General features: G+C 39.6%; 2 protein-coding genes across 4 annotated transcripts in view; both read left to right on the plus strand.

Moving 5' to 3' along the window:
* The first annotated feature begins 4,160 nt into the window (after positions 1-4,160).
* Positions 4,161-16,424, plus strand: part of LOC309694541 (uncharacterized protein) — a 158,134-nt gene continuing 145,870 nt past the window's right edge. The window contains exon 1 of one of the 2 annotated variants that reach the window (XM_082514717.1): positions 4,161-4,366. The gene's annotated coding sequence lies outside the window, so the exon portion shown is untranslated. Of the gene's footprint in view, positions 4,367-9,668; positions 9,907-16,424 lie in introns of those variants that run through there. The other variant, XM_082514719.1, reaches the window with a different exon arrangement.
* Positions 4,935-9,031, plus strand: LOC309694845 (interferon-induced protein 44-like). 2 transcript variants are annotated; one of them, XM_082515087.1, is made up of 8 exons: positions 4,935-5,030; positions 5,106-5,147; positions 5,245-5,278; positions 5,411-5,606; positions 6,226-6,381; positions 6,514-6,685; positions 7,575-7,675; positions 7,771-9,031. In XM_082515087.1, exons 2-8 carry the CDS (start codon positions 5,108-5,110, stop codon positions 7,945-7,947), a joined length of 876 nt encoding a protein of 291 aa, XP_082371213.1. In that variant the 5' UTR covers positions 4,935-5,030; positions 5,106-5,107; the 3' UTR covers positions 7,948-9,031. The 2 variants fall into 2 exon arrangements, with proteins under 2 accessions (XP_082371213.1, XP_082371214.1); XM_082515088.1 differs by having other exon boundaries at positions 5,414-5,606.

Consider the following 16,424-nt stretch of genomic DNA (forward strand, 5'->3'; position numbering starts at 1 on the left):
AGGGGGAGAGGACAGTCCCCTGTGGTGCCCCTGTGTTGCTGATCACCTTGTCAGACACACACTGTGGGAGACGTACATATTGTGGTCTTCCTGTCAGGTAATCAACAATAAAGCTCGGTTTAAGTATAAATAAAGAAAGCTCTGAAAGCCCTGGGCGGTCTTTTCTCTGTCTCACATTTGTCCTGCACACATCTGGTGCAGGATGGATTGGACGGTGAGGGACGATCGTCCATGTGTGCACATGTATAAGATATCTTGAGTCTGAGTTCCTTTGCCTTCAACAATTTCTCTTCACATTGTGCCTCTTTAAACAAAGTGCTTAATTTCAGAAAAAAAAGTTTCCCTTTTTCTTTACATTTTACATCTCGACTTAACAGTCTCAATACATTTTCAACAGATAAGATCAAAACATTTTAACAATTTTACAGTTTCTCTTTCTTTCACCCCCTTATATTCCACTTCCCCACTTTCTGTTGTTCAGTAAGAGAATTGAGCTTTAGTTTGCTCTACTAGGATTTTAAATCTGAGCTGGAATGGTGTCAAGGCCATTCTCATACACATGTGTAGGTGCTCATTGGTGAGCCTGGAACGATATTTAGTTTTTATTATGTTCATTGTGGAGAAAGCTGCCTCACAGCTGTATGTGGAGCCAAACATGGTCAAGATGTACAGGGCTACTTTCCTCAGATTTGGGAAAGCTGTCTCAGAGACCATTTGGGGTCAGAAAGTGGCAGGTTCACTTCTTCCAAACTGCTCTTTCAGGGCAACATCTGCTTGGAGATCAACCAGTTGCATTTGAAGAGGCCCAGCATTTGCCCACTTGAAGTGCTATGTGACTTCCTTTGAGAATCCTCTGACATCAGTGATGGCAAATGGGTTCTTTATGAACATGGTGAGCTGCTGTCCAAAGCTGAAGCTATCAAAACGTTTGCTGAAGTTTTCAATCAGCTTATCAACAAAGTCAACAAAAGAGGACACATCTCTCTGTCCCTGAACCTGTTCCTTCACTGTTGGGAAGTGTGCATAGTCTCCTTGCAGGTCTTCTTTGAACACTTCAAGTTTCCTCTGAAAGCAGCGGACAGCTGTCATCAGTTCACAAATTGAATTGTCCTTCCCCTGCAGCTTCAAATTCAGTTCATTCAGGTGTGAAGTGATATCAACCAAAAAGGCCACAATATCCATGTTTTTCCCATCATTTAAAAAGAGAAAAGTTTGTTGTTTTTTGACTTTCCAGCTCTTCCAAGAAAGCTGCTACTTCACTTCTGATGGACCAAAATTGCTCTAATGCCCTGCCTTTGCTAAGCCATCTCACATTGTTGTGAAGCAGAAGATCATCAGCATGTGCATCAACTTCTCTGAGAAATTTCCTGAGCATGCGATGATGACAAGAAGAAGATGCCCTGAGCAAATTTATCATTTTCATCATTGTTTTCATCACCTCAGCATACTCATCTGACAGGGTGGAGCATAAGACAGACTGATGAATAATGCAATGGTAAGAGATTAGCTCGGGATTGTCCTCTTTCATTCTTGCTATAGCTCCTTTCTCTCTCCCCATCATAGCAGGGGCTCCATCTGTGGTTATTGAAACCACTTGGTTTGGCTCTACTCTTCGCTTTGTTAACATTTCCTTAATGGCCAGGTAAATATCCTCTCCTCTTGTAGTGCTGTGAAGAGAAGTTACACCTAGCAGGTCTTCACAGAACTCTTTCTTATCATTGTTGAAGAACCTTACATAAACTAACAGCTGAGCATTGTCAGACACATCAGTGGACTCCTCTACAGCCAAGCCTACACATGGTGTCTTATGAATAGCTTCTTCCAGCTGGGACAGCACATCCTGAGCTAATATTTCACTTCTCTTTGTGGCTGTTGATGCTGACATAGGTATTTGCTTTATTTTGTCATGAAGCTCTTCTTTTTGTTTACCCTCAAGTAATGTTTCTGCTACTGCACTCATGCACTCTTTGACAACACCTGCATCTGCAAAGGGCTTTTTGTGTTAACCTAAAATCCAAGCAACTGTGAGGGAACATTCATGAGCACGTTGTTGGGCAGTGAAAGAACTGGTTAAGATCCTTGTGGATTGATCATATTGGGCTCTGAGACTGCTAATTTTCTGGGACCTAAGTTCAGACTTGGGTGGGTATGATTGTTCAAAAGCTTTGTGCTTTGTCTCATAGTGGCGTTTGACATTGCCACTTTTAATCAGTGTCACGGTTTCTGAACATATGAGACACACTGGTTTGCTGCTTGCGGCCGGAAGAATGAACATATATGCCTTGGTCCATTCAGTCTTGAAAGTTCTATTTTCGGTGTCTACTTTTCTCTTTTTTGAAAGCGCCATAGTTGTTTTACCTTTCGTGACTCCCACTCACGTCTTGTCTCACTGTATCGTTAATCGTCTCGCTTGTCATTCGCCACTCACCGTCTCTTTCCTCTGTCTGTCTGTGTCTGCACTCAGCGTTGCGATCACCTTGAATGCACAGATGTGATTGGCTAAGCAGTGTCACGTGGGTGGCTTAACTCGCACACAATTGGTTTGTATGTTCCGTGGTCTAATACAATGTAACGTTACCGCTTAAAATTGAATCACCCCGTCAAAATTAAATATAATTTAATATTTTGTTAACTATAGGTCCGGGTCCATATAGGATGGCGACTGGGTCCGGACTCGGACCCCGGTCCGCCTGTTAGTGACCCCTGATATAGTGTGTACATTAGTTTTCATTGTAAATAGCACATTGTAAATAGCACTGGAACAGAAGGGGTGAGCTGCCTTATTGTTTTCCTTGCACTGTTTTCTCCTGTTTATTTCAGTTAGGGAGTTAGGTGTAGCGCTTGTCTTTTGTTTGATATTTGATTTCACATAGGGTTTTAGATAGCACCTCCTCCTGACTTAGCTTGTTTTGTTTGTTATTTTGGCCTTTGTTCACCCCGGAGCCTCATTTTTGCAGTGTAGAAAAATAAATCACCATTCACTAAGAAATTGGTTTCCCTCTGTGTATGGTTTTTGGGGACCAGGGCGGGGCAATCTTTTCAAACTTATGTTGCGTTCCTGTACCCCTAGACTGGGGCGTAACAATATTAGGAAAGTAACTGGTACTTTGTAGAGTTCTAGCTAGCAGTAGCCCAGCTTAACAAAAACAGTTAAAATTCAAATATGACACTTAAAGATGATGCATTTTGATATAAATATTATTTCTTTTACTAGTTATCATGTTACTTGTTCTAACATCAATCTAAAACTTAATATTTAACCAAATAAAACTTACCGCAGAAGCAAGAAAAAATGGCGACCGAAGATTCTGGAATGCGAAGCTCCACAGGAAATGAAGGTGTGGTCTAATTTAACACCCACAGTGTTAAAATGCAGTAACGACTAAAATCCACAGTAACACTTTTCAGGAATCAACTCCCGATGTGTTATTTTAACTCGATTAAGTGTTGAACTAACTCGGAACTCTGTTGAATTCTACTGAAAAATTCAGAAAAAATTCAGATAAAACATTACGTGGCTCTGGTTCTACAGGGATTTAAAAATAGTTACGCAAAACGGAGCGTGCCCGCTCCGACCAGCTTTAACCCTTTAAGACCTACCATAGAACCAAGTCCGCCAGAGCTTATATTATATTTTTACATGTTGTAGTGCCATTTTTGGGAGAATTTCAAGTTGCTATACATCAATACAACCATTATAGCCCAGATTTTCATAATATGTATGCATTAAGTGCATAGTACTTACATAAATTGCAAAAAAGTGCAATAAACTACAAAAAAATTGAATATCGTTTTTGTTTTTTTAACATATATTTCTAGTTAGAGAAATTTAAGAGGCTTATCCCTCAAAACTGTAAATACAAAAAAGTTACACAAACTAGTTTCCCACCACAGGAAATTTATTTTGAGTGTCTTCATAGTTTTATTTTTGAAATACACCAATTTCTATACACTGCAGGAAAAACGAAAATAAATATTATAGTGCAAATTTGCAAAAAAGCAGCATCTGCATCAAAATAAACTATTTCCAGCAGTGCAATATGAGTCCTAAACATCCCAGAAACGACACAGAAAGTTATAAAGTCAAACATAACTTTTAAAAACACCAGTATAGGCTCATGAGGCCTTGATGGTAAAAAACTACATTTCCACGAAAATGACGTCACTTCCGGTTTCGGGCAGGTCATGGCGGACATGCGATAGTTCACGCTGATGGACGTAGGAAGTGTTACAAACAGCTGATCGGATCGGCAAAGCGTGTTTCTGGAATATTATGTTTTTGTTGCTGCAATTGCTTTTTATGCAGTTTTTGCAAAGCTATATGTGGAAGGAAACTGTGACCTAGGACAAGCTGATGGTATAAGATGTAAGTACAACTCCTCTGGTTTCATATGCAAAAAAAATTATTGCGCTAGCTTACGTGGTTGCAGAGCTACCGGGATTTAAAAATAATTACGCAAAACAGAGCGTGCCCGTTCCGACCGACTTTAAAGGGTTAAAGGGTTAAATCCAAACCCTGAATAAGCCTAGTCGCCCATGACAAGTTCACATAATAACAAAGTAATTATGCTTTGTTATCCTTGTGTGAAGCATTTTGTGATCTTTTATCTAGAAAGGTGCTATATAAAAAATTTTTTTACTTACTTATAAGTTTTAAAAAACTAATAATTTGCAGAACCCCTTGTGGGAATACATGACTTTATATGATAGAAGTATATCAAACTCAACCAAATGAAAAGCCACAGTTAAAATTTTATCATTTTCCAGAAATCATAAAGACACAGTGACACAGCACACTGTTAGGATGTAAGATTAAATATTTTCAGTAAACGTGACAGTGGAAACATCAATATGTTGCTGTTTTCATGTTATCTATAAACAAGATGAAAATGAAAGTAAACTGTGACAAAGGGGAAGTTCTAGAAGTCACATGTTCTGCTAAATTGAAAGAAAAAAACAGATTTGGAAGACTTTAAAACTGTAGATAGGTTCACATTCTGGCATTGGGTGGCAGGCTTTGTCAAGCAAAGGTAGGTTCATTTTAATCCAAAGCAAGAATGAAATCGTTTCTGTAAACTTTGAATTAAATAGAATAAATATTTCAGTTATGGGTTCTTCGTCTTCAAAAACAGTTGCTCCATCTCTATGTAAGTTTATTCAAAAGCTATAATGATACGAGTTGTCATCCAAAAAAAAAAGTACTATACATAAATATTATTTTCTCTTTAAACTGTTTCATGTCAGTTCTTGAAAACCCGTGGAGGCAAATTAACAATGGGTGAGTGAAGCTCACAGAAAAAAATACATTTGAATTATTTCCTCTGTTTAGTCAGTAAACTACCCAGTTGTTCCATGTCTATTCATTTTTTCCATGTAAGGTGTGAGATAATGTAATATTTCCTTTCCTAAGCAGAGAGAACCCAACTGATCAGCATTTTGTGGAGAACTACAAACCTGAGGTTGAAGAACAAAATCTTAGGATCCTTCTTCATGGTCCAGTTGGAGCTGGAAAATCTAGTTTCATCAATTCTGTAAACAGTGTCTTACAAAAGAGAGTATGTTGCGAGGCTTTGGTGACTAACGCTTGTGACTGTTCCACCAAAAAGGTATGGACAGAGTACAACTATGCCAGTAACAGTTAATATGTGACTCACTAAATAACTTGTAGGCAGAGCAGTGATCTGGCTTTATCCATGAATGTGCAAGTTGGTGAAGGCTTTTTACTGTCATGTATGCCAAGTTAACATGTGGTGAGAACTGGAATCGGATAGTCTTATGTTCCACCAAATGAATGCACCATGTTCCTATCCTATCAGTAGCATCAATGAGCTAACCCTGTAATACTTGGTGCTAATGAGCACTAGCTATTACTAGATGCAATAGCTATCATTGTCTGATTTTGTTAGCCCCTCCTGCCTCACAAGCTCGTGTTACAAATGCCGCTTTCTAGTAGTAGTGGCACTTTAGTTTCTCTATCAGATTCACCCCTTGCTCACCACCTCTGGTTTCAAAGGCCAAAATAATAACTTAAAAATTTTCACCTTGAAGTTTCGGTATGAAATTCCACTAACCCAGCGGTGATGCTGTGGCGGCAACAAATTATGAAAATAACAAGAGCTCAATAGATTCTAAAATTCTTCTGAATTTATAATCATTATAGGACCTGTTTCTGAGAGTGTTTGAATGTTAAAATAAATAAATGTATTCTCCATATGTGATCCACAGTATACAACCTACAGGATCAAAAAGGGAAATGCCTTTTACCCTTTTGTCCTAAATGACATGATGGGGTTGAAAAAGACAACCAGCAGAAGAAACAGAAGGATTCATGTGAAAGATGTCAAACAGGCGCTGAAGGGCCACATAAAAGATGGTTACGTGGTAGAGTTACTGCATTTTTAAAATTCTGACATTCAGTTAAAAGAATGAGATTTTTACATTATTATTATTTTTTTTTTTTTGGTAATTCATCATTTTACATTATTTGTTTTATATTTACACTTTATCTTTTAGTTCAACCCTGAAAACAAACTGTCAAAAGGCGATAGATACTACAACAGAACTCCAACTGAGAATGACAAAGTGCACGTTTTGGTTTGTGTTGTTGATACCAACACTGCATCTCTGATGAATGATGCCACTGTGGAAGCAATACAGGACGTCAGAGATGAAGCCACTGAGCTGGGTGAGCAAAAATCACTCCTTCTTTTTACAATGGGAACTAACTGCCTTAAAAAATCTAATGTAAGCCATCAGTACTTGTTATTGTTATTGCTATTTCAGTGTAAACACCCATCAATAAAGAATAACACTTATTCACATTGTTAAGCTATAAGTCAGCCCTTAATTCCTTATTAATGAAGCATTACTCTTAGTATATAATTTATAAATACAGATAGAAATGTATTAATTAGTAAGCTCACACGTAAAATATATAATTCAAAGTCAAAATATGTGATTTTTTTTAGTTAAATACCTCCTCAAAAAAGAGGATTATTTTTGTCTTATATAGCATTTATAAGTGAAAATTAAAGTAAATGAAGAATTGAACAAATAAGAGCTATCTTCACAAGAGCAAAATAGCACAAAGCACAAAGACATAAATAATATACAAACAGTATACAAACATAACCCACCTGAGATTTGCAGAATGTAGGTAGGATCAGAGTCTAAACCAGAGTTTGTAAAATGGGTTTAAGAGAGAGCTACACTGAGCAATTGGAGCCACAGCGCATCAGTTTCTTTGCTAAAACACCCACAGATTCCCCGTGTATATCCTGTACATTATCTCAGCTGTCAATACTATTCCACCAACATCAGACTCGTATGTGCCACGCAGCAGCTCCAAGTACCTGGTCTTTGGATTCACAGTTATAATCACAGTTCACAAATCACAGTCACAGTTGTAACCACAGTCACAGTTGTAACCACAGTCATTTGGAAGTTACCAAATTTTTCATGATTCTTCCAGATAGAAATTGGACCACCGTCTTTTATGTACAACTAGAAGTGTTAGGAAACACTTATCTCACATCACAATCCATTCACTCAATATTTGTATTTTATTTTGTCAGAGATTCCACAAGTGGCAATTTTCACCAAAATTGACGAGGCTTTTCCTGAGATAAAACGTGATGTGAAAAATGTCTACAGGAGCGAATGTCTGCAGAAAAGGGTACTATATTTTAATAGAACTGTATACAGGAATGCATTATAACTGTCAAAATAATTCTCATATTTTTTATATTTCTTGTTTGTTTTTTAATTTAGATTGAGGAGTTCAGCAAACGTGTGGGCATCCCTATTAACTTTATTTTTCCAGTGAAGAACTACCACTCAGAAACAGAACTGAATCCTGACATGGATGCTATAATAATGAACGCCATGAGACACATCATTGACATTGCAAATGACTCCCTCAACAGAAAGTTAAGATCCCAGACCTAGACATCCACTGTACTGAAAGTGTGGTTTTCGTTAAAACCATCACAATAATTGTATGTGTTACATTGTGTGTGAGTGGGAAGCATGGTTCCATCAAAATTCTGAAATCAAGAAATTTAAGGTCTATATTTCCCTGAAAAAAGATGTGTTTTAAGACTAGTAGAAAAATATGAATCCTCTAAATTTGTTTTGTAAATGTTTATTATTAAAATTTAGTTTCCTGTATTACCAGATGCTCTGCCAAAGGCCAAAGGGAGACTGAGCCTTTAAATACACACATGAGGCAATTAGGCAGATATGAAACCCCTGGGTGAACAAAAATTCATCTGACTATAATAAAGGAAACAAAACAGAAGGAAGAAAAGGAACAAAAATGCCAACAACAAAACCTGTAAATGTAATAAACTACATAAAAACGATAAATTTGTGAAGTAAATAACTGAGATCTCCATAACTACAATATTTGTCTTTGTCTAAGTCTGGAAAACACACAAAGCTTCCAAAAAGCTTGAGCTTGTCAAATAAAGGACACCTGGATTGGCTGGAGGACTGTTTACTTAGCCTGATAGGCCGAAGGACACTGTCTCAGCTAAACTATGGACACGCACACACACACACACTTACACTGATAAGCACTCACTCATCCCCCCGCCCTTTCCAACGCCTTCGATGCTTGTGCCCTACCGGGGAAGATAGCAGTCAACTGGACCAGCGCAGATATACTGCAGGACCGGATGCGCTGTCTACACCGGCTCTCTCTTACCCTTTACCCGCCCCTGTTGCTTGTCTTGTGTTTCTATGGTGTATTGATAGTCATGTGCTTTTGTGCTGAGGTGTTTTTTCTGTTATCAAACTGTTCTCCCACTAGGAGCTCAGTCTGAGTGGAGTTTTTTTTCTCCTCCTCTTACCTCATGTAGTGTATTTTCGTTGTTTTTTCCTATCAGCCTACCTTTCTGACATGTCTGCCCAATGTGATGTTTGTGTAAAGTTGGTCAGAAGGTTCCTTTGTAAGTGCGCATGCGCCATTAGCGTGCTGCCTGCTGTAACCCTAATTTCCCTCGGGATGAGTAAAGTATTCTGATTCTGATTCTGATTCTGATAAATTTAATTAGTTAAATAAAGTTAAATGAAGAGAGATCATTAGAAAGAATGAACATGATTTGTTGATGTACAGAATTTTTATAGACGTATTTGGCAGACTCCCATGGCCCGTCTCGGCAGTGATAGAGATTAGAGCAGGACCTGCAAAGAAAAGGAGAGTGATCCTACTGTGGTAGAAGTCCTGACCTACAGGGAATGGGACATAAGTACATTAGCAATAATGCACACACAGGAAAGCTGGGAAAGGTCTGGTTAGCAAGGGCTAGATCAGCAGAATAGAGAATGAGCCTGCTTACTGTTGTCACATAAGATGTGACAACAGCTGGAACGGAAATAGAGGAGAGTCAGTGATAGAGCTGAGAGTTAGCAAATAAGCCAGGAGAGAAGACGTTAATGCTTGAGGCTGCTGATGGCTGACAGAACAAAGAGAGAGAAGAGTGCTAGGTTCAGGGGCGTTGATGGGCAACACAGAGCAGAGGCCTGTGAAAAGGCAGAATGTTACAAGGGACAGGAAAGAGAAGACCCTGACTTTAAGCTCTGGCTGCTGTAGGCTGGAAGGAAGTGGAGAGACAGAATGAGGCTGAGAGTTGGCAGAGCAGGAATAAGGAGGAAGACTTTTAAACCACCACCAAATATATGCCAACTTGTCAGGAGTTAAATTAAAACGATTCTGTTTCAGTTCTGGTCATGTCAAATGACCAGTCGATAAACTCTCAGGTTAGTAATAAATGTATTACATGTATAATAAAAAGCGTCATGTAAACAAATGATGAACCACACGGCAGTGACATTGATGGTTTAACAGAGTGTATATCAGAGTATATAAAGTTCTGCACTGACAACTCTATTTCCACCAAACAGGTAAATGGACCGGTTCTTATATAGTGCTTTTCTACTCTACTTGAGCATTCAAAGCGCTTTATACAACTTTATACAACTAATTCATTCATCCAATCACACCCAGCACTTTTTCTAATGTGTTAGTGCCTATTTAACATTCATACACATTTACACTCGGATGGATGCATCAGAGAGCAACATGGGGTTAGTATCTTAACCAAAGACTGATGCACTGTGGCTTCATATCATGAAGGTTATTTTCAGCACGTTTAATGAATGAACCCATGGTGCTTTTCATGAGTACTAAAATTGAAGAGACTTGCAGTTTCTATACACCTAAAATTACCCAGTAAACTTTGCCTTCTCATACTGTGGGGATCTCAGCAAGTGTACAGGACTCACTCAACACTTAAATCTGTGCCCTGTTCCAACTCAAGATGCTGTAGGTCCGCAGAGTAACACTCTGGGTCCGCTGGCACAGTGTAGCTCTATTAACCTGTGCTCGATTTCTCTGTGGCTTTCTTGTTTGACCCAAAAACAAAATTGTAGAAGTGAAACTTAAAGTATTCGAGAGCTAAATTTTAAAAAGCATAAAATACATTATAGAAGCATACAAATACAAGCAAATACATTCATCTATAAAATATAAAATTCTGTTTCAATTTAGTGATGATCATTTCCAAACCAATACATTGGATTTCAAATTATGCAAATCCAAATTAATTTTTTAAAAACATTTATTCAAGTTGAGCAATTCAGACTCAATCTGAGCAATGCGAATTCAAATATAACTTATTTAAATTCATTTTCTGATCTGAAGTACTGACATCTGCTGGTGATTTGAGGCCTCCTGCGATAATCCATCACTATCGATAGGTAACATTATTTTACCTTGTTGTCACTTGGATCTGGAGTTTTATTGTAAACAAACACGGAAACTCAATTAAAACAGAATAGGAATAGAATTTAAACAAAGGAAAATAACAAAATACATAATAGTTTGCTCATTCAAACTGATCCAATTCCTTTTCTGCAACAAACATCAAATATTGGTTAATATGTTGATCTTTCAATATGACAAGTAAAAGTTTTTGTTGTACTGACCTTTCATTTGCACTTAACCTTCCTCTCGTGTTAGGGTCGGCACCGACCCATTTTAAATTTCAAATACATAAAAAATCACATACATTTGTTTATTGCAGTGGTTCTTAACCTTGTTGGAGGTACCGAACCCCACCAGTTTCATATGTGCATTCACTGAACCCCTCTTTAGTTAAAAATAAAATGTGATTTTTTTCAAATTCAAGACATAGATATGTTTTTTACTGGTGCACAAAATGAGCCGTGCATGTCACAGCGGAGGCTCTGCCGAACCCCTGAGACCAACTCACCAAACCCCTAAGGTTCGATCGAACCCAGGTTAAGAACCACTGGTTTATTATATCAAGGCTTTTTGACTTTGTTAGGAACCTCTATTTCTACCAAATAAAAAATATATATATATTTTCACTAAATTATAAAATGCCCTAGTTGAAATTATGACCTTTGTGTTGTTAGGGTCGGTTTCGACCCAGGTATAATATTATGAGTATAAAGCAATAATTAAAGCCAAAACTGAAATCATAAGTGCACTGTCAGCTAAAACACTTACAGCAAGCTCCTCTCCTAATCATATGAGCTTCAGGGGATTCTTATTTTGCATGGTTTTTGCAGTATACCTGCACAAAAACCAAACAAAATAAACACGGGCATATCAAGACGTGAGGGGAATTCACTATTTGAGTGGCCATTTGACTTCCAGATTGCACATTTACAATTTGCAGCATACAAAAACTGAGAAGAAGATTCACAGTGAGCTAAGTTCAGGATCATATTTTGGTGAAAATGAAGGAGAGGACACAGAGCAGCATAGCGATTCAGATGGCCAGGTTTCTAAGGAGGTGTAATGATAGCTGCTATTGTTGAAGCTACCCAAAGGGGGCGCTCTGGAATCAATAAGATATACAGAATAGAAGAAGTGATCGTTGTAGAAAAAACAATAGACAGCTAGCTGAAGCTAGCACCAGGAGCAATTCTTGATGTTTTATTCATAGAGGAATAAGAACATTACATGGTACCAGGAGTCGGGGTAAGAATAAGAAGCAACGCAACAAGATGGATGCAATAAAACCGCCAAGTCCGTTGAAACTGACTGGAAACGTGGATGCAAGTTGGTGGACTTTCAAACAGCAGTTCAAACTGTATATTGCAGCTGTTGGAGTGGATCGTCGGGCAGATGAAAGGAAAATAGCCATGCTGCTCACCATCGCCGGTGTTCCAGATCTACTGGCATTTAGATCAACTGGCGTTAGTCGAACAGATGTGTGGCAGACTTGCGTTTCAGGAGCTACTACTGACAAACCAGCAAAAAAAACTCGCAAATGTGTCATCTGTTTATCTCAAACACACTCCGTCAGTCTTGATGCTGTTGAACAACAAAATGTTTAAAAATGTGGCGAGTAGGTCTTTGTCATTACAGAGCAAACTATTCTTATCTCAGCAATGATCAATAGTGATTTATTTAATTTTATCTTAGACATGTTTATCTAAAAACATTGGTTGTGTTGATTGTGTTGCAGATTTGTGGAAATAACTTGCATCTTCCTGTAGCTGACCGCAGTTCAGCTGAGAGGAAGTGAGCTGGAACAAATGCTGTTTGACTGATTACATCTCTCTGCTTTAACCACTGATGTGCTGTCATGGCTGAAAGACTTCATGCAAGTTGACCATCACTGACTTCCTGAAGACACTACCCCCAAAAACTGCGAGCCACCAGTCAAAAAACGCACTCTTACCATCATAGATACCCATAATGCACTCAACGTATTTTTAAATTTGTCTGTGTTTTCTGACTTTGTCACGATTTCCCTATGTAGCATGTCTCTGCCTGTGAGTAAAAAAAAAACAAAAAACAAAGGGTGGAAAAATGTCTCATGTCAACCAATCAAAAAATGACATGGCACACCACATTTTGTTGTTTAGGAAGAGGGGGGAAGTTTTAACAGTGATGGCAGCGAGAGAGCAAAAGAGAGAGAGAACATTTTGAGATGTGCGAGATTTGTGACATTTAGTGTGTTTGAAGTATAAAGTTAGTGTAGGATGGTAAGAACTCGAGGTTATGTGTTCAATGCCTAATGTTTTCAGGGCTTGGGCAAATACTCTAGACTTAAAGTTAGTGCCTTGGTCTGTTTGCACAACCTTAGGCAGACCAAAGGTTGAAAAGAATCTCAACAGCACTTTGACAACAATCTGAGCTGTTATCCTCCGTAGTGGGATTGCCTCAGGAAACCTAGTTGAAACACACATGACCGTCAACAGAAACTGGTTTCCAGTTTTAGATTTAGGTAGAGGACCCACACAGTCAACAATCACTTTTTGAAATGGCTCCTCTACTACTGGGATAGGACAGAGAGGAGCTGGTGGGATTATTTGGTTTGGCTTGCCAGTCATTTGGCACACATGGCAAGTACGGCAGTATTGAACAACATCAGATTTCAGTCCTGGCCAGAAGAAATGTTTCAGAATTCTGCTGTATGTCTTGTTAACCCCCAAATGTCCTGACCATGGATGGTCATGTGCTAAGGACAATACCTGGGTACGATAGGCAGTAGGTACAACCACCTGATAAACTGCAGACCAATCTGCGTCTTCCGAGACCTCACTTGTCCATCTGCACATCAGAAGACCTTCATCTGGGAAGTAAGCCAGCTTTTTCTTCTTGGCATCCTGTTGATTGAGGGTAGAAGAATGACACTTGGACAGGGTTACATCATTTTTCTGTGCAGTAATGAACTCCTCACGGGAGACTGGCAAATCCAGGATTGGTTGTGTTTTGTCAGCAGGTGGAACTGTGGCCTGAACCTTAGATCCAGAGGTAAATTTGATCACATAACCAAAGGGATCTGACCTCATAAAGGAATCGGCCAAGTCAGGACCAAACTTTTTTGTCAGGGCCCTCGTAACTACACAAGCTGGAAAAATGGCAGGCTGGTCTTGGGCTGAGTCAGAGTCCAGGCTCAGCTCGGGTTGGTCTAACACTTCAGGAACGGGGATGACCTTGCCTCCAGCAAGGTCATTACCTAGGATGAAGTCAATCCCCGGGATAGGCAATGCAGAACGAATAGCCACTTTAACTATCCCACTGACTAAGGAAGACTGAATGTGAATAGTGTGCAAAGGGGCAGACACAAATCCGAGTTCTACTCCCTGGACAATGACACTAGACTGGCAAAATGACTCCTCTGAAAACGGTAAGACATTTTCCTCTAATGATGGACTGAGAGGCCCCTGTATCTCTCAGTATTTTTACTGGTTGATGATCTTTTGCATTCCCAGTCAGTGAAACCACTCCCTCTAGAATGAATGGTTTGAAACAGGGATCAGGGTGGTTATTGTTCGGTTGAAGTGCCCTCCTGTTCTCTGTAGCTTTAATCAGTCCCACCTCTTTTGGTTGCGAGGATAGTTGCTGTTTACACTTTAATGCCTGACAATCTGCAATAAGATGACCCTTTTTATGGCAATAAAAGCATTCACGCTCACCATGGGGAGGTGAAGGTAACCTCACTGGCCTCGCAGCAGAGCAACTATACTCAAGCCGTGCTGAGCGCAAGGCTGTGGGCCTATCTGGATGGGAAATAGGAGTAAAAACATTCTTATGTGTCAACACAAACTCATCAGCCAACACAGCTGCTTTTGACATTGACGTCACCTTCTGTTCATTTAAGAACATTATGACTCTCTCAGGTAATGAATTTTTAAAATCCTCCAGTAGCATTAACTCGCGCAGAGACTCATAATCATCCACAACTCCGTTAGCAGCATACCACTTATCAAAAAGAGCCCCTTTTTCATGTGCAAACTCCACATACGTTTGACTGCTGGACTTCTTGTGGTTCCTAAATTTCTGCCTGTAGGCCTCAGGTACCAGTTCATAGGCACGTACAATTGTTTCCTTCAATACTTCATATTTCATGCTCTGCTCTAACAGAAGTGAAGCTACTACCTCCTGAGCTTTGCCCACTAATTTACACTGAAGTAAAATGGGCGACATATCTCTTGGCCAGTTCAGAGCAGTAGCTACTTTTTCAAAAGCGTTGAAATATGAATCTACCTCAGTCTCACGAAAGGTAGGTACTAGAGCAATATTTTTGCTAACATCAAAATTTTTGGGGAGACTTTTGGGGTTTCTTTGGTGGCATCTGTTTTCTGCCCTGATGACAGCTTCAGTGCTTCTACTTCAAGCTGCTTTAACCTGATTTCCTTTTCAGCTTCCATCTCAAGCCTACGGACCTCCAGCCGGAGATCATAACCTGCTTTACGCACCTTATCCTTCTCTTGTGCCTCCAACTGTAAACGTAGTAAGCGAACCTTAAGCTTTGCATCACTGCTAGATATTTGGGATTCTGGAGTGAAAAGCTTAAAGCGAGGTAGAGTTTGGGGAGCCACATCCAAGTTAACTTGGGCACCCAGAGGTGTAGCAAGCAGAGCTTGCTCTTCAGTTCTCTCTGGAGAAGCTGGATTAGCAGAGGCTCCAGGGGAAGCTAAAGGGTCCTGAGAAGGTACCTCAGTTGTAACAGGGCTAATTAAAATACCCAACTCGATTAACCCCTCCAACAAAGCCTGCTTAATATCCTTCTTCACTCCATATTTTGGTACGGAAAGTTTATACTGGGCAGCAATACTTAACAAGTCGTCTTTGCGACACAAGTCAATTTTTTCAACGCTAGGTTGAGTAACAAAATCAAGCAGGTCAAAACTCATATTCGACAGCAACCATGAAACGTAGACACCCTAAAAAAAAAAAAAAAAAAAATCACGGCACACTTTCATTAATATAGGTTGTCCACAGCATAAAACGATCCCAGACGAGCCCCCACTTGTGTTACGTCCCCCCCCACCATGGTAGAGGCAAAGGTAGGTAGGAGACAGCAACACTGGACAACCACAATCAATGAAGGAGGAAGACCACAGAACAGTTAAGTATCAGGCAGGATTTATTGGTTGCTTGCCTGGATAGTCAAACTTAACAGAAAAGAGGTGGGGGAGGAGGACTGAGCAGTTGATCCAAATCAAAGAAATTAATAAAACAAAAAGAGGTCGATAGCTTCCAGGGCCTAACTGAAAGAAAACATGCAAAACAAAAGGCCTACCTAGCTACTCGACAAAAGGTCAGTGAAAACATACAAGAGTGGCATCAACCGCATAACCTAGTGTGACTAACAGTAAAACCTACAACTAGTGATGTGACGTTCTGTATCGAGGCTTCGAAGCGTGTGTCGAGTAATGGAGGGGGCGTTTCCGCGATGCGCGTATCGAGGCTTGCTTCATTTATGGGAGGAGCTGAAAATGATGACGTCCGAAGCCTCGCTGCCCGGCTGTACCACGTGACTGGTTCATGAAGTGGTTTGAACTTTGCCGCGAGATATGACAGCGATATAAACCCCTCAGACTTCATTCAAAATGTGGGTGTTTGATGGAGAGTTGGGGTTAGTGAGAGTTTG

The sequence above is a fragment of the Aulonocara stuartgranti genome, assembly GCF_965226115.1.
Source record: "Aulonocara stuartgranti genome assembly, chromosome: 3".
Classification (NCBI taxonomy): Eukaryota; Metazoa; Chordata; class Actinopteri; order Cichliformes; family Cichlidae; genus Aulonocara; species Aulonocara stuartgranti.

Excerpts from the sequence above, each read along its gene's own strand:
- LOC309694845 (XM_082515087.1), top strand. The coding sequence starts at position 5,108 with ATGGGTTCTTCGTCTTCAAAAACAGTTGCTCCATCTCTAT. Across the intron at positions 6,382-6,513 it reads ACATAAAAGATGGTTACGTG|TTCAACCCTGAAAACAAACT; the intron begins GTAGAGTTACTG and ends TTTATCTTTTAG. Across the intron at positions 7,676-7,770 it reads GCGAATGTCTGCAGAAAAGG|ATTGAGGAGTTCAGCAAACG; the intron begins GTACTATATTTT and ends TTTTTAATTTAG.